Source organism: Peromyscus californicus, unplaced genomic scaffold (genome assembly GCF_007827085.1).
Source record: "Peromyscus californicus insignis strain IS unplaced genomic scaffold, ASM782708v3 Scaffold_5__1_contigs__length_169319896, whole genome shotgun sequence".
NCBI lineage: Eukaryota > Metazoa > Chordata > Mammalia > Rodentia > Cricetidae > Peromyscus > Peromyscus californicus.
The window spans coordinates 37,954,233-37,973,437 of NW_026294573.1; the positions used below are offsets into that span (position 1 = coordinate 37,954,233).

A 19,205-nucleotide genomic window follows, 5' to 3' on the forward strand; every position below is an offset into this window, starting at 1 on the left:
AGGGTTCTTGCCTGCCTTGCCCTTTCCTCTCCTCCTCAAGGGTCCTTGCCTGCCTTGCCCTCTCCTCTCCTCCTCAAGGCTCCCAACTTAGATTATCTAAAATTAGGAGCCCTGAGAGAACTTGGGTGTCCTCACCCTGGAGAGCTAGGTCAGTCATGCTATGCCCATATGGTCAGGAGCTGAGGAAAGAATTGTCTTTTTAATCCCATTCTGGTGGTCTCTCCTACAATCTGCCAAGACCCAGGTGGCACCCAGACCACAGTTTCCCACCAGCGGTTGCTTTGTGTCTTTATTTTACCAAAAATAGCAAAATCTTCCCTTTTTCACAAAAATATATTTCCCTCCCCCCATCATCCCTTTTCACAGCCTAGATTTCAGAGTATATTCTGCAGCCCAGTGTGGGGGAAATTTCCCACTTTCCCCAGTTCTGAACCACTGCCAGAGCTGCAGGACAGCATGCTTCCCTTGGAGACTTTTCTGGAGCCAGCAGAGATAGAAGTTCCAGGTCCTGCTGGTCTGGAGAGCCCCAGCTGTTTCTCTGGAGGGCAGGCAGTTCCAAGGCCATGATGATGGGCCTGGTTTTGGAGGTTTGTCTCAGCAGTCAACTTGAGCCAACCCAGGGGTGGTGGGGCTCTCTGACATCAGGCTAGAAATCTTTGCTCAAAGCAGGAAGTTGTGTCCTGGAGAGTGTCTGACAAACCCTATTCCACATGCATCTCAGTGTCACAATCAGCAGGCCCTAGAGTAGAAGTCAAGAGCCTTGGCTTTTATACCAGCTTTATAAAAGCCTCCGGGTTTCAGTTTCCTCCTTTGCACACCGAGAGACAGACAGGATTCTTACATGATTTCTTGTTCTCCATCCTGGCCTCTCAGGATAAAGGCTCTGGAAGGGCAGAAGCCTGTTTCTGCCATGGTTTCCCTACCTGTGAGTTTCTGCACAGGGCTCAGCATGGTGGTACTGAGTAATGGCTACTGAAAGAGCATCCCAGCCTCTTTGGATAGCTGTGCTTGGAGATCCAAGTAGCTGGGATGTCTCAGGATGGTTGGGTAGAGGCAGGTATTTTTAGGATGGGAAGGTCTCCACTAGCTACATGATCCTCAGTGTCCTGAGATAGGAGAAAAGACTCCAGATTTCCCAGTTCAAGTTCCAGTGGCTCTCTGGACTAGAGGCCTATTTTGTGCTGACCTTCACTCAGGTCAGTAGATTCTGGGTATGAGACTGAAGTATCTTGAGTTCCAGTTCAAGATCCAGGGGATCTTTGTGGACATGAGGGATCAATCTCAACCCTCAAAAGGCTTACTGGGTTTTTTTGTTTGTTTGTTTTTTGAGACAGGGTTTTTCTGTGTAGCCCTGGCTGTCCTGGCACTCACTCTGTAGACGAGGCTGGCCTCAAACTCAGAGATCCTCCTGGCTCTGCCTCATGAATGCTGGAATTAAAGGTATGTGCCACCACTGCCTAGCTTAGAGGCTTACTGTTACCAGGCACTCTAGGAAGCAGATGAGTGAAATAATTTATGGACATCCTTGGCTGAGCAAATCAGCCTACATGGTGGTGTAGGTCAGGGGTTTAAGGAACTCAGGGCAAAGCTGCACTTTCTAACCTCCCCTCAAATGCCTGCGACTCATGTTGATAGAAAATGGTGGTCTAGAAGATTCAGAGGTACAAGTCCATCTACATGCACATTTTGTACACTTGTGCATGTGGTCAGAGTTGAATTGGGTCACTATGCTGTCATTACTCCTATAGGGGTCATGGACTTATGGTCAGCCTGTCCATCCATCTATCCATCCATCCATCCATCCATCCATCCATCCATCCATCCATCCATCCATCAGGAGGGCCTACTATGTGCCAGGAAGGACCTGGATCTCTCAGGCAAATCCCACAATCAAAATACCCACACTCACCCTCCCCCCCACACACACACCTTCCTGCTTGCTCAGATACAGCCACTCACACTCATAATTTTCTTGCCATCACGTCAGCCACATCCATATTCCCAAAATGGATTTGAGACCCACAATGGTAGGATGAAAGGGTGAAGTATCAGAGCAGAAACTTGGTAGCCTACCCTACTCTTGGACTTAATGTGAGGGGCTAACCTCCTCCTTTCCTTCCGTTGCCCACTTGAAGCCCTCCCTTCTCCATGCAATCGGGGACACACAGGCAGACTTCGGAGAAGTCCAGAGCTGTTTGGTCTCTAGAGGGGTCCTACAGGCCTTCAGATTGCTCTCCCAACCGGCTCCTAAGGGTCCCCTCTCCCAGCTACACTGTGTTCGATGGTCCAGTTGATCGGCTACAACATCCAGATCTGGACTCAGTGACAGATCCGTTCTGTCATCTCCCTCTGTAGAGACACAAAGGAAGGGTGGGTTAGTCTGAGCTCAGCCTGCTGGGCAATCCTTGCCTAATCATGGGGTTTATGAACCTAACTCTTCTCCCTCTCCAGCTGTAAACCATGGCAGCAGATCTGGGTTTGTAAACTGACACCTCCATGAATTCTCTATGAGAGTACAGAATCCACTGTTATTGAGTTGTCTCCCCTTATTTATCCACCTGGGTATGGGAGTTTGTAGTAGAATATTATAATTATTGTTATTATTATTATTATTATTATTATATATTCAGAGCTGAGGACTGAACCCAGGGCCTTGCACTTGCTAGGCAAGTGCTCTACCACTGAGCTAAATCCCCAACCCTATAGAATATTATTTTAAGGTGTGTTACTTTTGTTTATGTTGCATTTGTTTAACTCTGTGAAGCTGTGTTACTGTGCCTGTCTAAAACACCTGATGGTCTAATAAAGAACTGATCGGCCAATAGCAAAGCAGGAGAAAAGATAGGCCAATAGCAAGGCAGGAGGAGAGAATATATAGAAAGAGAAATCTGGGAGAAGATGATCTAGGAGCCAGAGGAGAAGGACGCCAGGGGCCAGCCACCCAGCTATACAGCAAGCCATGGCATGGAGTAAGAAACAAAGAAAGGTATACAGGCAGAGAAAAGGAAAGCCCAGGGGCAAAAGATAGATGGGATAATTTAAGTTAAGAAAAGCTGGCAAGAAACTAAGCCAAGCTAAGGCTGGGCATTTATAATTAAGTATAAGCCTCAGTGTGTGATTTATTTGGGAGCTGGGTAGAGGGCCCCCCAAAAGAGCAAAACCAAACAACAACAGGAGTTTCATACGGATCCTTTGGATCTGAACTTCCAGGGAAGAGCCTTGGCAGTGAAGGGTAAGGGAGACTTGGCCTTACCAGTGGTTCTAGTTCCCTCTGGTCCACCAGGCTGAACTCTTGGATGAAGTAGTAAAAGTGTTTATAGCAGGTGTTGACATGTGCCTCTGCTCCCATGCTGAGGATGCTATCAAAGTGGTGGATGTAGACATGGACAAAGACGCGGAACAGTCGGGTCAGGATCTTGGTGCAGACCTGCTGGAAGTTCTTGGGGAAGGGAACTCCTGCGGGTGGAGAGGGGTAGAAGGGGGGTCAAAATCCTAGGACAAAACTCCGCCCCTCCCCACAGGTACTCTTCACCTCTCAGCACAGGACCATAGAGGAAGGCAGAGCAAGAGCTTGGTTTTCTCCTGTACTTTTCTTTTTTGGGTGGTAGGTAGTGCTGGGATCGAACCCAGGAATTCATTCACATCATTGAGCCCCAGCACCAGTCCCTGTCTTTCCTTTTTAATGAAGCACCAGTCTTAAAGTGCCTTTCCTGTTCTGTAACGCAGACCACTCCCACATTCCCCACTGCCTGAAGCAGGGCTTTTCAAGCTTGTCACTGGCCAGTCTGCCTCAGACCACAATGAAAATTATGGCCTAACCATTCCCCAGAAACCTGTGCACCTGCAGAGATATGCACATCACTTTCTCCTACACAGACCAATGCAGAGGTTGTGGGCCAGTTTTTAAGAACATGGGCCTTCAGAGTTAAGTTTTAATATCCCCGCATGGCATGGAGCAAAGCCTTTATGAGCCAATCCAGATTGCCCAATCCAGCCACACCCCCAGTTACTCTGCTTACTATTCTCACAGCTGGCTCATACCCCATCTCCCATGCCAACACTTCAAGAACTACTTCCGATATCACTCATTCCTTCAGATATCCTATAACATAAAGAACTTTCCCTCTGTGAGCCCAGCCCTGAGCTGGGCCCTTTGTACCTCTGTCCTCTGCTCTTTACAACTGTGCTGATGGGTCTGATAGTCATTCTAGATATGATAAAATGCAGGTGATGTGTAAAGGGGAAGTCACTTGCCTGAGGACACGCAATTATTAATTAGTACAGACTGGAAGCAGGATATAAACCCTCTTTGCACAGCACTACCTCTCAGAGATAAATGATACAGATCTTGCCTGGCCAGGAAAGGCAGAGATCCTGGTGGCTTACACCCTCTTTTCTGCTATGACAAAATCATCCAGTCATCCAGTTAAAAGTTTACTCAGGGCTCACAAACCCAGAGATGTAGGCTAGAGGAGAATAAAAAGCAGGAACAGACTGAGCCCTAGTCCATACACCTCCACAGACCCCCTTTCTTCTCACTGCTCTTGGGAGCTTGTGCTCTGCCTCTCTGAGAGCCCGGCCTAGTTCCCACAACTCCTATCCGACCTATCTGGACTATGGCATCCGGGCCCTACAACACCCGAGTTCCAGTTCTGATCCCTTTTCTAGTCAATGTGCTTTCCTACTGTTGGCCTCAGTGTCCTTCTGTGTAAAATGATGGGACCTGTTGTACACAAACAACAGTGCAGGAAATAGCAGCTACAGTTGGGGAGGAGCCATGGGCTTGAATCGTGACTCAGTGCCCAGCTTTCCTCAGCATTCAGACTCCTTCCCTCTAGGCTTGACCATCTGCCCCACCCATTTGAATCCCCAAAGCCCGGATGGGTGCTGGGACCCAGGCTGCAGGTGGGGCTGCTGTGATGAACACAGTGTCTCCTGGGTGGGGAACCTGGGCCAGGGTGACATCATTCATCTCCTCTCCCCATCCTCCCCCGCCCAGGCCCAGCTGAGATAAGAAAAGGCCCCATGGCCTGGACCTGATGATAGAGTACAGCCTGAGGAAGAGGTACCTTTTGGGCCGATCCAGCTTCCAGTCCTTCCCTTTCTGGGGCCAGGGTTCAAAGGGGATTCTCAGGAGGCTGGAAGCCAGATCAGCCCATGCACGACTGTAGTTATTTGTTCTGGAAAATGGAGAAACAGTGTTGGTGGTCTTGTTGGGAGAGTTCCTAGTGGGGCCCTTGCACACACTGCCTTTCCTGGCCAGGCAGGATCTGTATCATTTATCTCTGAGAGGTACTGCTGTGCAAAGAGGTTTGAATCCTGCCTCCATGAGGAGGACATGAGGGGCCCCAAATGGGAGTCAGGTTGTCCTTGGTAAAGGTTTGATTGTAACCAAGATCCTGCCTCAGTCAGTTTCCTCTTCTACAATATGGGAATGACCCTCCTTGGCTAGGCTAACTGTCCACCCAGACAGTGCTCACCAACACGTGTAGGAAAGACATCCTCATCATTGATGAGACCCTCGATCCAGTCCATGAGCAATGCCATATAGCGGGGTGCCGAGAGCTTGGCGGGCCTTCGGTACTGGCGCTCATCCTGCCAGCGGTACTCATAGCGAGGCCCACCAGCCATGACTGGGCAGCTGGTCTCACTGCAGTGCTCAGCCATGGTGCCATAGATGAGGTTGATGCGGTTGAAGAAGTCCACCACATGCACAGCGATCCAGTCATCGATGCTCTCACCAGGTGGCAGCCTCACCACACTTCGAAGGTCCAAGCCGGATTTGAGTGAGGCTTGTGCCTTCTTATAAAGCTCAAAGCGCTGTGTACCAGGTTCAAAGCGCTTCCGGGGCCGGAAAGTCTTGTCCTTAGCAAACACCTGCTTCAGGCACAGTGCCATGGCCAGGCTTAGTAGAGCTGGATGTCTACGCCCAGGGACCTGAAGATGCCCTGCCAGGGATAAGGGCAGGAGAAGTAGGTGGTCAGGGCCTTATAAAATGGGCTTTGACTTCCCCATACATCATTTTCCTATTAACTGTCAGCCTTGGGGCAATTTCTTTACCTCATTGAAACACTCATCCCCTAGCAGTGTCTGATCTTTTGTGGACTCCTTCAGCCCCGCCTGCCCCTGCCCCCCTTAGCACTCCCACATGCCTTTTATTTTGTTTAGTTTGCTCCCTGCTTTCTTTGAATCTTGCAGGTGTAGCCTGGGCTACAAACAAGTACTTACAGGACTTACTGTTGACCATTATAGAAGTGACAGAGGATTTTGCAGGCCCACCAGGGAACAGGGACCCCAGATAAGATGTTCTCTGGAGGCCCCAAGGGCCAGCTGTATAGTGTGAGAGAGCCTGGCCGCATTGTGTTGGGGCGGGGGTGGGGTGTGTGTGTGGGGGGGCTGGACTTTGATTTCCTCTGGGATATCCCAAAGTCCATCCGGCCACCGGGGATTCCCAGGGAGCAGAAGGGACTTTTCTACCAAAAATGTCCTTTCCTTTTTCTCTACACTGAAAGAGGAAAGGGCCCTCACAGGGCCAGCTGGGTGGCCTTAAGTGTGGCTGCAGGCGCTGCAGGAAGGGGAGGGTGGCAGGGCTGGAAGAGTGCTACTTCCTCCGACAAATGCTAGCACTCCTTTCCTCCAAGCCAACCTCCTTCAGTCCCAAACCTGAATAAGTCTCTGGCCTTCCCCTTGCACCTGACACTCCATAGATTACCAGAATGCCTACTATGTGCCTGGCGCTGGGGGCAGAGGGTGAGCAGCCAGACCCATCCTGCTGGTCATTCTGGATGTCTGTCTGCTTTGCCTTTTAGAATGGAAGGATCCCAGACACAGAACAGATTTCAGGGGGCATCCATCAGAGCCCCCCAAGTCCTGGGATCCAGCCCCTGCTTCAAAACTGGCTTGCTTACATCACCACGGATTTAGTCCATGTAAATCCTTGAACATCCTGATATAGTCAGGTTTCTGAGCATCTCGGGCATTTCATCCCCCACCAATGTATATAAGCTATCGGGGAATGCAGATCCAGGCAACTGCCAAGACGAAACCGCCACAAACTGAGCACAGACCCTGACCACTAGGCTGTACAAGCTAAGCAGTGAGCTCAGACTCCATGCTGACTCTGAATTGTCCTCAGCTCAGGTTAGTCTGAGGCCTGAGCCTAGCTCCACACCGAATGATGCTTGAGACAGCGGCAGACAAAGCTTATCCCTCACCTCATACTGGCTTGACTTGGAAGCAGTTTCCTTTCTCACATTTTTGATAACTATTGGGGAAGGACTGGGGAAGAGGGTGGGAATAAGGTGGTTAGTGTAGCCAAAGGCATGGAGCATAGAGAGATGTTACTTTTGGCAACAGATCAAACTTACAGAAATGTTTGGAACAGTTTTTCCTTCTCATCACAGCAGGCAGGCAGAATGGAACAGTCAGGAAAAATGAGAGCAGTTTGGAGGGCAGAGAGAGTTCCTGACCTCTTGAGAGAAGCTTGAAGATGTGGGAGGTCCTCTCATTTATTCTAGCTGCCCCCAGCTTCTTCCCAAAGAAAAGTCAGGCTGAATGAAGAGTTCTGTATACTTCAGTTGCTGTCTCCCTTGTAAGCTCTGCCTGAGGCAGGGCTTCCAAAATCACTCATGCAATCAGTGGGGTTTCGGGGTCCTCCACCTTGGTATGGCCACTCTGTTACTGACTGTTCGAGACTCTCACTTTGCCTTTCAACTCCACACCCTAACTTCTCCGGCCCGCCTCCCACCAGCAGCCACCCTGGACTTCTTGACCCCTGAGCATGCCCTTACTCTCCTTCCTGCCTGTGTCTTTTTGTTGGTCGATTCCTGATTTCTCATTCCATCCAACCGAATGCTACCTCCTTCAGTAGCCTCCTCCAGACCTCAACCTTGTGTGCTGACATCTCTTTGACTAGTTCTCTCTAGATTAAGTCAGGACTGGCATAACATTGGTGGCCAGGCTTTAGGGAAAGCTTAGACTCAAAGAGTCTTAGAGTTGGCCAGGGAGATGGTTCAGCGGGGAAAGAGCCTGTAGTGCAAGCATGAGGACCAGTTTTGATCCCCAGAACCCATGAGAAACCTGACAAGGCCTTTCAGCCTCCTGTAACCCTAGCACTCGGGAGGTAGAGGCAGGGGATCCCTGGAAACCCCAGGTTCAGAAAGACCTTGCCTTGGGCTGGTGAGACGGCTTAATGGGTAAACTTGCTTGCCCGAGTTTGATTCCATGGGACCCACATGGTAGGAGAGAACTCCCACAAGCTGCCTCTAACCTCCACATGTACACTGTGGCACATACATGAGTGTGTGTATATATGTGTATATGCATGCACATAAATAAATGTAATTTTTAAAAAATAGACCTTGCCTCAATAAATGAAGCCGAGAGTGAGTGAGAAAGACAGCTGATGTCAGCTTTGGGCCTCCCCATACCTGCACGCCCACCTTCAGTTACATAATACCAGACACACATACACAAATAGGAATACAAGTCTTCAAGTTAAAATAGCCCTGAGAAATCAAGAGGCCCAACCTGCGTGAATAGATGGGGAAACTGAAGCCAAGGAAGAGGATTTGAGGAGCGTGACTTTGCATAGCCAGTTATAAGAAGTTGGGGTTGGGGATAAAGAGGAACTCGGCCTATGACAGGGTACAAAGGACCCTTTTCCTGCTCAGTCTATTCACTGGCCTGGTGTAGATAAGGGGAGAGGAAGGGAGTAAGTTCTCCTTGCTGCAGAACTTTAAGGCCCAGGACTTTTCCTAGAAAGAGTAAACCTGGAGGTTGAGTACAGGAGGTAAGCTAAAAGGCAGGTCCCCTCCTAGCTCTGTCTGTAACTGCTGTCTCTCCTCAGCCTCATGCCATCACTGAGATTGTTTCTCACAGCGCCTCTGTTCCCCTTCCCCGTAGACCCTCCACTTTAATTACTGGGTGGGTGGCCAGTGGTTTGCTCTCTCTGTGACTGAGCATCTAATCTTCCCAGATGAAGGCACAGGCTGACTGACCCAGCCTGTTTCTAATATCTAGCCCCCTGCCAGGGACACACCTGCCCCTCCCTGGGGCCTGGCTCAAACAGCCAGAAGATGGCCCCAGTTTGAACTCAGAATCTAGCCTGGTATGCCCTGCAGGACAAGATCCAAAATAAAAGTAAGAGCGTAAGACACAGCGCTTGTCCAGCCAGACCCGCCCCCACCTCCTTCGAGCCCCTAAGAACCTCCCCTTATCTCCAGCTGTTAGGGCCAAACAGGTCCTAGGACCCAGAGGAGCCAGCCTGACATTTCCGCTCCTGAAGACACGCCCCCTCACCAGCCACCGCCACCGCCACCCCCACCCCGGACTTCGGGCGCTGAGCCTCGGACCCGGGGCCGAGGACGGTGACCAGCCTGCTTTCGGGCTGGGGTCGCTTCCAGAAAGTGCCAAGGCGAGGACCAAGAAGAACTGAAAGTGGAAGCAAGACCGGGCCGCGAGGGGCGCGGGGACGCGGCGCTCACTCACGCGCTCCGCCTGGGTGGACAGCTCCGGGTCTCTGTCGGCGCCGCCACACCGCAGCGCGCTGGGTTGTCGTCCTGCGGGTGATCCCGCCCGGCCGGTCGCTGTGCCTGCCCGCCTGCCTGCCCCGGGCTGCGGCCGCCTTCCCGCCGCCCGTCCGCAAGGAGACGCCAGCTCCGCCCCGGGCTCAGCCACGCCGTAGCCACGGGGCGGGGAGGGGCGGGGAAAGGGACTCCCCCGTCCCAGGACACACACTCTTCTCTCCAGCCTTTCCGGGAAGTGGGAAGTCCGACGGACGGGGCTCGCAGCCTCCCCGAGGGCCAAGGACTTAACTGAGCAGCGGTCCCAAGGAGCCATCTGGATCTTAAGGAGGCAGCCTCAGATTCCTAGGCTGTAGAATGGGAGCAAGTCCAGCTTCTCTCTGAAGCAGAAAGAAAAAGACTGGTTTGAATGGTTCCGTAGCTCTCCTGCGGTCATCTGTGCTTCATCTGTCTCTGCACTCAATAGGGGTCTCTTTCTAGGCTAGACAAGCGTTAGGGTTAATCTTCATTGTTAGCTTCACCGGCTTCAGAACTGCCAAGGAGACACATCTCGGGGGTGTGTGACCAGCTGCCTCATGCAACTGCTGCCACAGCGTAGAGCCTCTCTTCCTGCCATACTTGCCCCACCATGATGGTCTGCACTACCAAAGTGTGAGCCGAAATAAAATGCTTCTCCTGAGTATTTAGTCACAGCATGAAAAGCAACTAACACAGAAGTCCCCCGGGAGGAAGTGAATGGCGAACAAGTGTGACTGGGGAACCACTGGAGCCACAGGTGGTTTTATACCTCGGCACAAATGCTCCATTGGGATTCCCTGGGCCTGCTTTCTCAATTGCATGGATTCATTCTTTGACCAAGGGTTATTTCTTTTCCAGCGTAAAATTCTCTACTGTTTTGTGCCCAAGTCTTAATCTGCCCCAAATTTCCTATAAATAAACACATATTGATGGGATTCCTATTTGCTCCAATTAATTTGATATAATAATCAGTACATTTTGTTGAGTGTGAGAGTGCGCTGAGATCAAGATGATGAATCAGTCTCTGATCTCAGGTGCTGATAGGTTAGCAGTTGGGACACAACATATACAGGTAACAGGGTCAGAGCTTAGTCATTCAGAAGTGGAAATGAGATAACAATGCATTGATGGTCAAACATTAGACAAGAGTGGGGAGATATATCCACAGGAAACATGCAGAGCACCCTGAGTATTTTCAGGAGAGTTTAGCAGTGGTGCTGCATACAGGTGTAGTTAGTGGTAGGGAAGCCATGTAGAGACTTTATTACCAATGCGGCAGCAAGGGCTTCAGACAGCTGTCAGCATCCGTAGGCTGAGGAGCACTGGGAATGGGAGATATGAGAAGGCCTAAGGTAGAGGCCATACCCAGCTCACAGCAAGCGAGGGAAATCTACCAGCCAATAAGGGCCTCATTTCCCTCTGATTTTCCTCTCATCTCTGGCCAAGTTCCCCATAGCTGAGTCCTACTAAAAGCCAAGGACAAGGAAACCTGTTGCCACAGCCCAGAGGTCAGCCCCCTGGACACAGAGCTGGGAGAAGGGTAGAAAGTTATCTGGAGGAACAGCATTGGGTCAGGGATGACTTCACAGGGGAAATGACTTAGAAAGTGCTTGTGCTTTTCTTATCCTTCCATTCTAAATATTTTACAAATGTCATTTATAATTTCCTTCCTCTAACTCTTGGATGATTTGGAGGTGGGTTTTTAGTTTCTCAGCCTAGGAAGGTTTATGTTTTTCTTGTTCACTTCTCATTACATTGCCTTGTGGTCAGAGATCTTGGTCTATGAGATTCTTTGGAATTTGATACGACTTCCTCTGTGGCTTTGCACATGGTCATTTTCTGTGCCTCTGAGCTAGGTTTTGTAGGAAAGGCAGGGTTTAGTGAAGAATGAAAAGCACAGACTCTCACTCTGTGGGAAATGTAGGTGACCCATTCTGAAGGAATTTTTGAAGTTCCAGGCTCATCCGCAGAGTCTTGGACGCCTGCAGGGCAGAAGGTCGGAAGAGTTGGGGTGGGGGCAGCACCAGGATGGTCCAGAGTTCTTAGAGCCTGTACGGCTTCCTGCTTGCTCTCAGTCTGGGCTGGAAAGACTGTGTTCTTCCAGGAGGCCCTTCTGGGGCTGAGAGGACCCAGACCATGCAGACAAGTTCCTGCTTCATGGTGCATTGACTGGGTGACCTTGGGTTAGTCTGAACCTCTCTGGTGGTATACTCAGTGAGTACGTCCAGCACTCACTGTACACCTCTACAGGTAAGTCACTGTTCCCTCCCCCCGTGTCTTAACTGTGTTAAGTGGCTCCAGAGGGCTCAAACAGGGCCCATCTCTTCAGGTTGGTGGGAGCCTCTAGGAGAGCATGTGCCCTCTTCCATTGCACAGCCCAGGCACCTACCTCCAAGGTGGCAGATCCATGTGACTGCATTGTGTGTTCAGGAGATCTGGACTTCTTACTCCCCCACCATACCCTTTGGTGTTCTGGGAAAACCCTTAGCCCCTTTTTGGGACTCAGTTTCCTTACTTGTACTACCAAAACATCTTGTGGCACACCAAGTGTTCTCCAAGTGTCTTGTTAGAACTGGCTGTCAGCTGCATCTCTCCAGGCCTGTAACCAGAGAAAGAGCGGCCACTTCCTGGGTACTCCCTGCCCCTCCCATGCCAGGAAAGACCCCAATCTCCTTCCTGAAATGAGCTATCACATCCCACTTCACTTTACCAAGCATCTGGCATCTGTTAGAGGCTTTTAGGGCCAACTCTCTCCTCAGTCACTGCAGTTTCTAAGTCAGCCTCTGCCCTTCCCAGGAGGCAGGACCGCACATCCTAGCCTATTAGTGGCAGCCTGGCAACCAGAGGAGTTGAGGTAAGGCCTCCTTTAGCTCGAAGAAGACAAAGTTCAGTGGAATATGACCGGAGAAGAAAGGATTGACAAGGATATACATTAAGATTTAGTGTGACCTTGAACAAGGTACACATTCTTGCTGAGCCTATTTCCTCTTCTCTAAAATAGAAACACCATCTGCTCTTCTGAAGAGCTGTTAAGATTAAATGTGATAGCTCTTGCAAACAGCAGAAGGTGATGGCCAGTATGTTTGAGGGGTGCTGCTTTCAAAGTGTTTGTGAAGAAGAACGGAGCTTGTTCTGGGGCCCTGGGGGGCAGGAGCAAAGGCTCAGGACAATATGAGAAGACACTGGCACATTAGAGCTGGCCAGTCATGGCGCCTCCACGGTTGTGCTCCTTTTTGAGAGGGAGATGTGCAAGCAGAAGTGAACCAGCCCCTTGTGATATCACATTCAGGGTCTTACTTCCTCTGGGAACTGCAAACTGCCATGTTCTTTGCTCCCAAGTCCTCTCCCTTCCAACTCCTCACTTACTCCTTGAGCTGGAGACAGCTTTCACTTCTCCAGGTTTAGGGTCTTCTGTCTTGGGAAGATTTCTGTAGGTTTGTTGTTGTTGTTGTTGTTGTTTTTAATAGGAGCCCAGTTTGCATAAATGGGGTAAATTCATAGTCTCCTGGTGTAATGAGTCCTGTTCTGCCAGCCAGTTCCCAAATAATGACATGGAGACTTCTTATTAATTATGAAAGCTTGGCCTATAGCTTAGTCTTGTTCCTAACTAGTTCTTATAACTTAAATAAACCCATTACTATTTATCTGTGTCCTGCCACATGGTGTTACCTCTCTTCCATCTTGCACCTCCTGCTTCCTCTTTGTGTCTCCTGGCTTCCCCTGCGCAACTAGATTCTCCTCCTCTTCCTTTCTCTCCCTGGAAATCCTGCCTATACCTTCTGCCTAGTTGTTGGCCATCTAGCATTTTATTACACCAATAACAGCAATACATCTTCACACAGTGTATAAATATCCCACAACATTTTCCACTTTTGTCTAAATGAAATGTTTTGACTCATATAATAGAACTATATACAATAAGAACAATTATCAGGTAAGAATTACATTTACAATGTCCAGTCCATTTGTATTCAGCAATTTTGGCAAAAATACTCTATTATCTATCTTATCTTGATAAATCTAAAGTTTTGTACCTAATTTACTTTCTACTTTAACTTGTACTACCAACCCAAAACTATCTTTTTAGACCTCAAAACATTTTTTTTAGATAAACAACTTAAGCTTTATGTCTCTTAACCTTATATACTTTACACCTTTTCTTGTGAGTTTCTCTTTTGAATTTGGTAACAAGGAAAACTGTAACTATAACTATCTAGTTTTCAACCCCATCATAGACCTGAGGATATAATATTACCTGAATAGACAGGAAGTGCAAAGCAGACAGACAACTTCTAAAGCTATAGAAATTACAGAGACAGCTGGCTGCCTGGACAGTCACCCAAGGATCTTTGGCAGCATTGGGGCATCCATCTTCAGCCTACAGGCCTAGAATATCTGACAGACATTTCTGTGAAGCAGGAATTTTGAAAGACTCTCCTACCTTGTCTTGCCAAAGTTTGGCAGTCACCTTCTTTTGTGCCCTGCTTGAATCTGGCCAGCATACTGTCAGCAGTCAAGGCAAGGGCCGTTTCTTGCCCAGTGGCTAGCTTTGCCACAAGAAATCAAACTCCACATGGAGGTTGTTTGATAACCAATATCCTTTTTACAAGTAGATTGGTGCTACCAGGAGCAGACATGTCTCATTGTCATGAAAAGTCTCATGTTATTAAAACATCTTCAATGCCATATTCTGTAGATCTCTGAAGTGTTTGAAGACCATCTATGTATCTAAAACGTATCTGTTTAACCTTGAAAGCATACCTAACATGACTACAAATTTGATTGTTATAGATGACTAACTGCTAATGTGCATTTCTAAATTATCCTAAACAGTTTGTAATAATAGCTTTCAAGGACCAGAACTTTACATTACATTTTTAAATAAGCTGCATAGATACAATACCTTAAACAAGAGTAGAAACATATATACAGTATAACGAAAATAACCTTAAATTTGTATCAATATACAAAAATCCATACCAATGTAAAATATTTGAGACTAGCAGTTGTTCAAAGTAGACTCAACAATCTACCCTTTAATCCCATCATTTCTATACTATATACCATTTTCCCTTTAGAAAGAGATCTCTGAATCTAATCTCCTTTGTTCAACTTTCTCCCTGACTATGACTAATAACAATTTGTAACCAATGCCCCTCTAAATAATGACAAACATCCATAATCCACTGAATGACCAAAAACCACCCATACCACTTCTTGGGAATGTGGACGTCATGTCTTCTAGACTGCCTCTCATTGTCTGGGGGAGGCAATATCATCTTTAGAGGACCCTGAGAAATTTAGGATAATGGTCAAGTCCTGGGAGAGCTAGTTGTTGTCTAGTCTTGGGTGTGATGGGAAAATGTAGGGCTTATCTGAAGTCTGGCTGGAGTAGTCTGTGAGGCTGGATCACCTAGGCTATTTGTCTTGTCTTTATTGGTGTCTGGTCCTTTTGTTCTGAAATCACACAAACTTTTAAAGGTAACATATATATCTGTATTGACATAAATATGGATGTACAGTGTGCACAAGTCAGCTAAGGATATTTTGTTTTATGTTTGAGCAGGTAAAAGGCATCTGTTAACTTTATAAGTCTTTGGACTGCATAACCAAACTGTAATATGAATCTCCATCCATGTTATATGAAAGGATGGCATGTAATAGTAAGTCATGAGGACTCTGTAGCCAGCAAGAGTTATCAAGTCTCATCCAGTCTCAGAGCTGTTCCCATGTAGAGGGATCAGCATACATGTCACCTGTCCTGTAGTCTTTCCTAGCCTTTCCCCTCATGTCTGTAGCCAAGATCCTTAGGAGGTCTCCCCCAGTCAAATCTGATCTTGATTAACTTTGAAGGAATCCACAGCTTTTCATTTCCTGTGGAAACAAAAGCATAGCCTCTCCCTCAATGCAACACATTTCCTGACTTCCATTTTGAAGCCAAGACATCCCTAAAGTATATAGGCTGGTTTAATTCAGCAGTTCCTTCCATAACCCAATGTCTCTCAGCAGCTGCTATTTGCTCATCAGCATTCAAAGTTAACAAAGCACCATATAGGATCCAGATGCCCTGTATATTTCCCATCCTTATGTGGCTTTTTTTTATATATATATATTACTTTACTTTTCTTTAAAGATTTGATTATTTTTAAATAATTTATTTTTTATGACTGTCTATGCTCATTTTTAAAGACTGTATCTGTTTAAAGGTTTTCTCAATCTGGACCACTTTACTGTGAGCCTGCAGCCTTCTCTGACCGTGTGAGCCAAGCCTTAAACCTGTCATGTGCTCTGCACATGATGCTGGCTGGCTCAAGCCCACAGGCAGTGGTCAGGAGCCATGGCTCATGATGTCAAGGCCTGCCTGAGAGACTGTGGGACTAGGAAGCCATGTCTGACTCTGTGTTTGCATGTTTGGAAGTTTTTTTTTTTTTTTTTAGTTTTCTCAGGTCCTATGTGGAAATATGTGTCCCACATTGGGCACCATATGTAACAAGTCTTTCTCTGTCCTGCCAGCCAGCTCCCAAATAATGACATGGAGACTTATTATGAAAGCTTGGTCTATAGCTTAGGCTTGTTCCTAACTAGTTCTTATAACTTAAATTAACCCATTTCTGTTAACCTATGTCCTGCCACATGGCGTTACCTCTCTTCCATCTTGCATCTCCTGTTTCCTCTCTGTGTCTCCCTGGCTTCCTCTGTGCATCGAGATTCTCTTTTTCCTTTTTCTCCCCAGAAATCCCACTTATCTAGCTTTTGATTACACCAATCACAGCAATACATCTTCACATAGTTTACAAATATCCCACAACATCCTGGACCTGGACCTCAGCATGGCTCTGGTAGACATTTTCTCCTCCGATCCCTTGGGTTAGTTCACAGCCAGAGGCATCCTGGGGGTGGAGGTGACAGTTGGGAAAGAGCTTCCACCTGTGTCCCAGGTTCAGCTTTTCATGGAACCACTATGAACGCTACACAGAATGTCCAATCCCAGTCCCTCCTACGCTGCTGTGGTCCTTCAGTTTCAGCTCCCAGGGCCACCTGCTTAAAGCACCGAGTCCAAATCCTTCTACAGGAAGCCTCAGTACACTTCCCCAGTCCCCACCCACTCTGTTCTTCCACAGCTTTCTTTCTCCAAGTGTATTCAGTAACACCTGCCTTAGACTCGCCAGTGGGGATATGGTGGGGGTCCTTTTGGGGCTAGAGTGGTAGCTTTTAGTTATGATAATAGGAAATGAGTGCAGTTTTAACAGATAGAGTATGATGGGATGCAAACTGCATATTCACTTTTCACCTGTCACTCATTCATTTATTCATTCATTCAACAAGTATTTACCAACAGCCTATTAAGGGCAACAACTTGTAATGGGGCTAGGAGCAGACCTTGTCCTTACCTTGTGGGACTCAGTCTTCTAAGGAACTTTCACTGGTCTAGTCGTCCCACCACCCAGTTCAAAAGATGGAGACTGGAGTGGAACATTAGTGAATGTTATCAGGGAAATGGGTGGCTCTTACAGAAGGGTCTTTGCATATCACTTAGTCCCATATCCTTGAAGTACTTGAGAAAACTGAGGCACAGGGAAATATGGATTTTCCAACTCTAAATCATAAAAACAAATCCTTCTGTAAAAGTTCTATATACTGGTGCCTGAGATACACTTCCTCACTCCTTCCTTTCAGCAGCCCGGGGAGTTTGTCCTTAGAGCTTTAAAGTTGTCTTCACTTCAGAGGGAGGGATGGAGGAGTCACAAAGATGGTTTCACCAGCAGGGACTTGGATAAGGTCCCAAACTCTGTCCTGCAGCTCCCTCGGTGTCCCCTCCTGCTGTCACTTTTAGGGGATGGGAAAATTGTGTTAGTTACAGCTTACTGGCAGCAATTCTGACAGTGGTGGAGTTCACTCCTTGGTGGAGACCCAGCTGTACCCCATGAAGTCTGGGTTCCATGCCAAGTGTAGCCTGTGACTTCCTGTAGTTGTTATCTGGCTTTGTCACGGGGCTGCATGTGAGGCTCTACTGAGAAACAGCTTGGCGGGGGGTGGGCTGGGGAGGGGGTCCAAGTGTATGTGTGTTCTTCCAAGAGTTCTGGAAGTCTCTTCTGAGGGAGCCCTTGATGCAGAGTTCTTGGTGCTTTGCAGACATGCTCCCGCTGTCTTCCGTTTTGTTCTGTAAACCCTCAAAGTAGGGTCTTATTTATTTTACTTCCCACAGAACCCTGTAGCAACACTAAGAACTATAAGGAACTTTCTGTCTTGGGGAGTGCTTGCAAGGCTCTGGTCATTTCTGAATCTGTCTACAACCTAGAGAAGTGAATACTGACTTCTAAAGAGGAAATGACTTGGCCAGGAAGCAAACCCCAAAATGGCACAGTTGGGTCTCAAGCTCAGGCCGTCACAGGCCTGCACTGTGCTCCCTCCCAAGCACTTAGCAGATGCATTGCTTAGAGAGCTACCTCATATGGCACACCAGGAGGTTGGAAAAGGGGCTAAACACTCCAGAAATGTTTTCCTGGGAAAGTATATAACACAGTCATGTGTGCCTAGGTCCTTGTTAAAGCAATTAACAGAATTAAGCACATCAGCCATCCTCGGGAACCCTGACCCCACTGAGATTCCCTATTTCTTTGGCATCATAAAATCTTCTGGGGCTGGGCGGTGGTGGCGCACGCCTTTAATCCCAGCACTCGGGAGGCAGAGCCAGGCGGATCTCTGTGAGTTCGAGGCCAGCCTGGGCTACCAAGTGAGTTCCAGGAGAGGCGCAAAGCTACACAGAGAAACCCTGTCTCGAAAAACCAAAAAAAAAAAAAAAAAAAAAAAAAAAAAAAAAAAAAAAAAAATCTCCTGGGACTGATCATAATGCACAAATGGTACCCAAGGGGGAAAGCCATTTAGCTGAGGGTAGAAAGAAGATAGAGGTAGGAAGGAGACCATATAGAGAAAGAAGAAAAATAAAGTAGGATACAGAAGGCCACCTGAGGGCCGCTTGCTTTCTAGACAAAGACTGTTTACTTCTGGAAAGAAGGCCTGAAGTGACCCACCAAGAAACTCAGATCTTCTTTGACCTTGAGAGCAATTTCCTCTCCCTAGGAGCTTCCAGAGAACACAGCAGGCTGCTGCTCTGAGACACATTGAAAACGAGAGATTTCAGCCAATCCATCCCAGCTCCAATGGGGTGTGAGTTTTCCCAATGAGCTCTGAAGCTGAGTTCCCATCAATCCCCTGACTTCTTCCACAGCTGCCTGCCTGGCTTTCCATATTTCATCCCCCTCTGCTTGCTCACTACGGGCCAGAACAAATGCATACTGGATGGATGGAGAGCTGCAGTCTGTACAGTCAACACCAAATTCACACAGCCACAGGGGGCAGGTCCAAATCATCAGGAGCTATAGCTAATCTAGCATTTGGCTCCAGGGATCATGAGCCTGGGGATGTCTCTGTTCTCAAAGTCAAACATGGAAAATATCTGGGCCCCATGGGTCTGGAAAGGCCTCTGCTTTCCTCTCATGCAACATTGAGATCCTCACTTAGGACATCCTGGCTATAGTGTTTCATTCTCTGGAAAATTTTCCTAAAGGCAGACAATTAGCAAATCTTTGTTTTATTTGTTTTTTTATTAGTTCTTTGAAAGATTTGTACTGCATATTTTGATCCTATTCATGCCCTTCCTCA

General features: G+C 47.9%; 1 protein-coding gene across 1 annotated transcript; it reads right to left on the reverse strand.

The window, feature by feature from the left end:
• Positions 1 to 275: 275 nt before the first annotated feature.
• Positions 276 to 10,418, reverse strand: Mob3c (MOB kinase activator 3C). Its single transcript, XM_052717897.1, has 4 exons — positions 9,490 to 10,418; positions 5,481 to 5,948; positions 3,254 to 3,456; positions 276 to 2,349 (listed from the first exon to the last, which is right to left on the reverse strand). The coding sequence occupies exons 2-4, from the start codon at positions 5,896 to 5,898 to the stop codon at positions 2,320 to 2,322; spliced, it is 651 nt and encodes a 216-aa protein (XP_052573857.1). The 5' UTR covers positions 5,899 to 5,948; positions 9,490 to 10,418; the 3' UTR covers positions 276 to 2,319.
• Between the last annotated feature and the right edge of the window lie 8,787 nt (positions 10,419 to 19,205).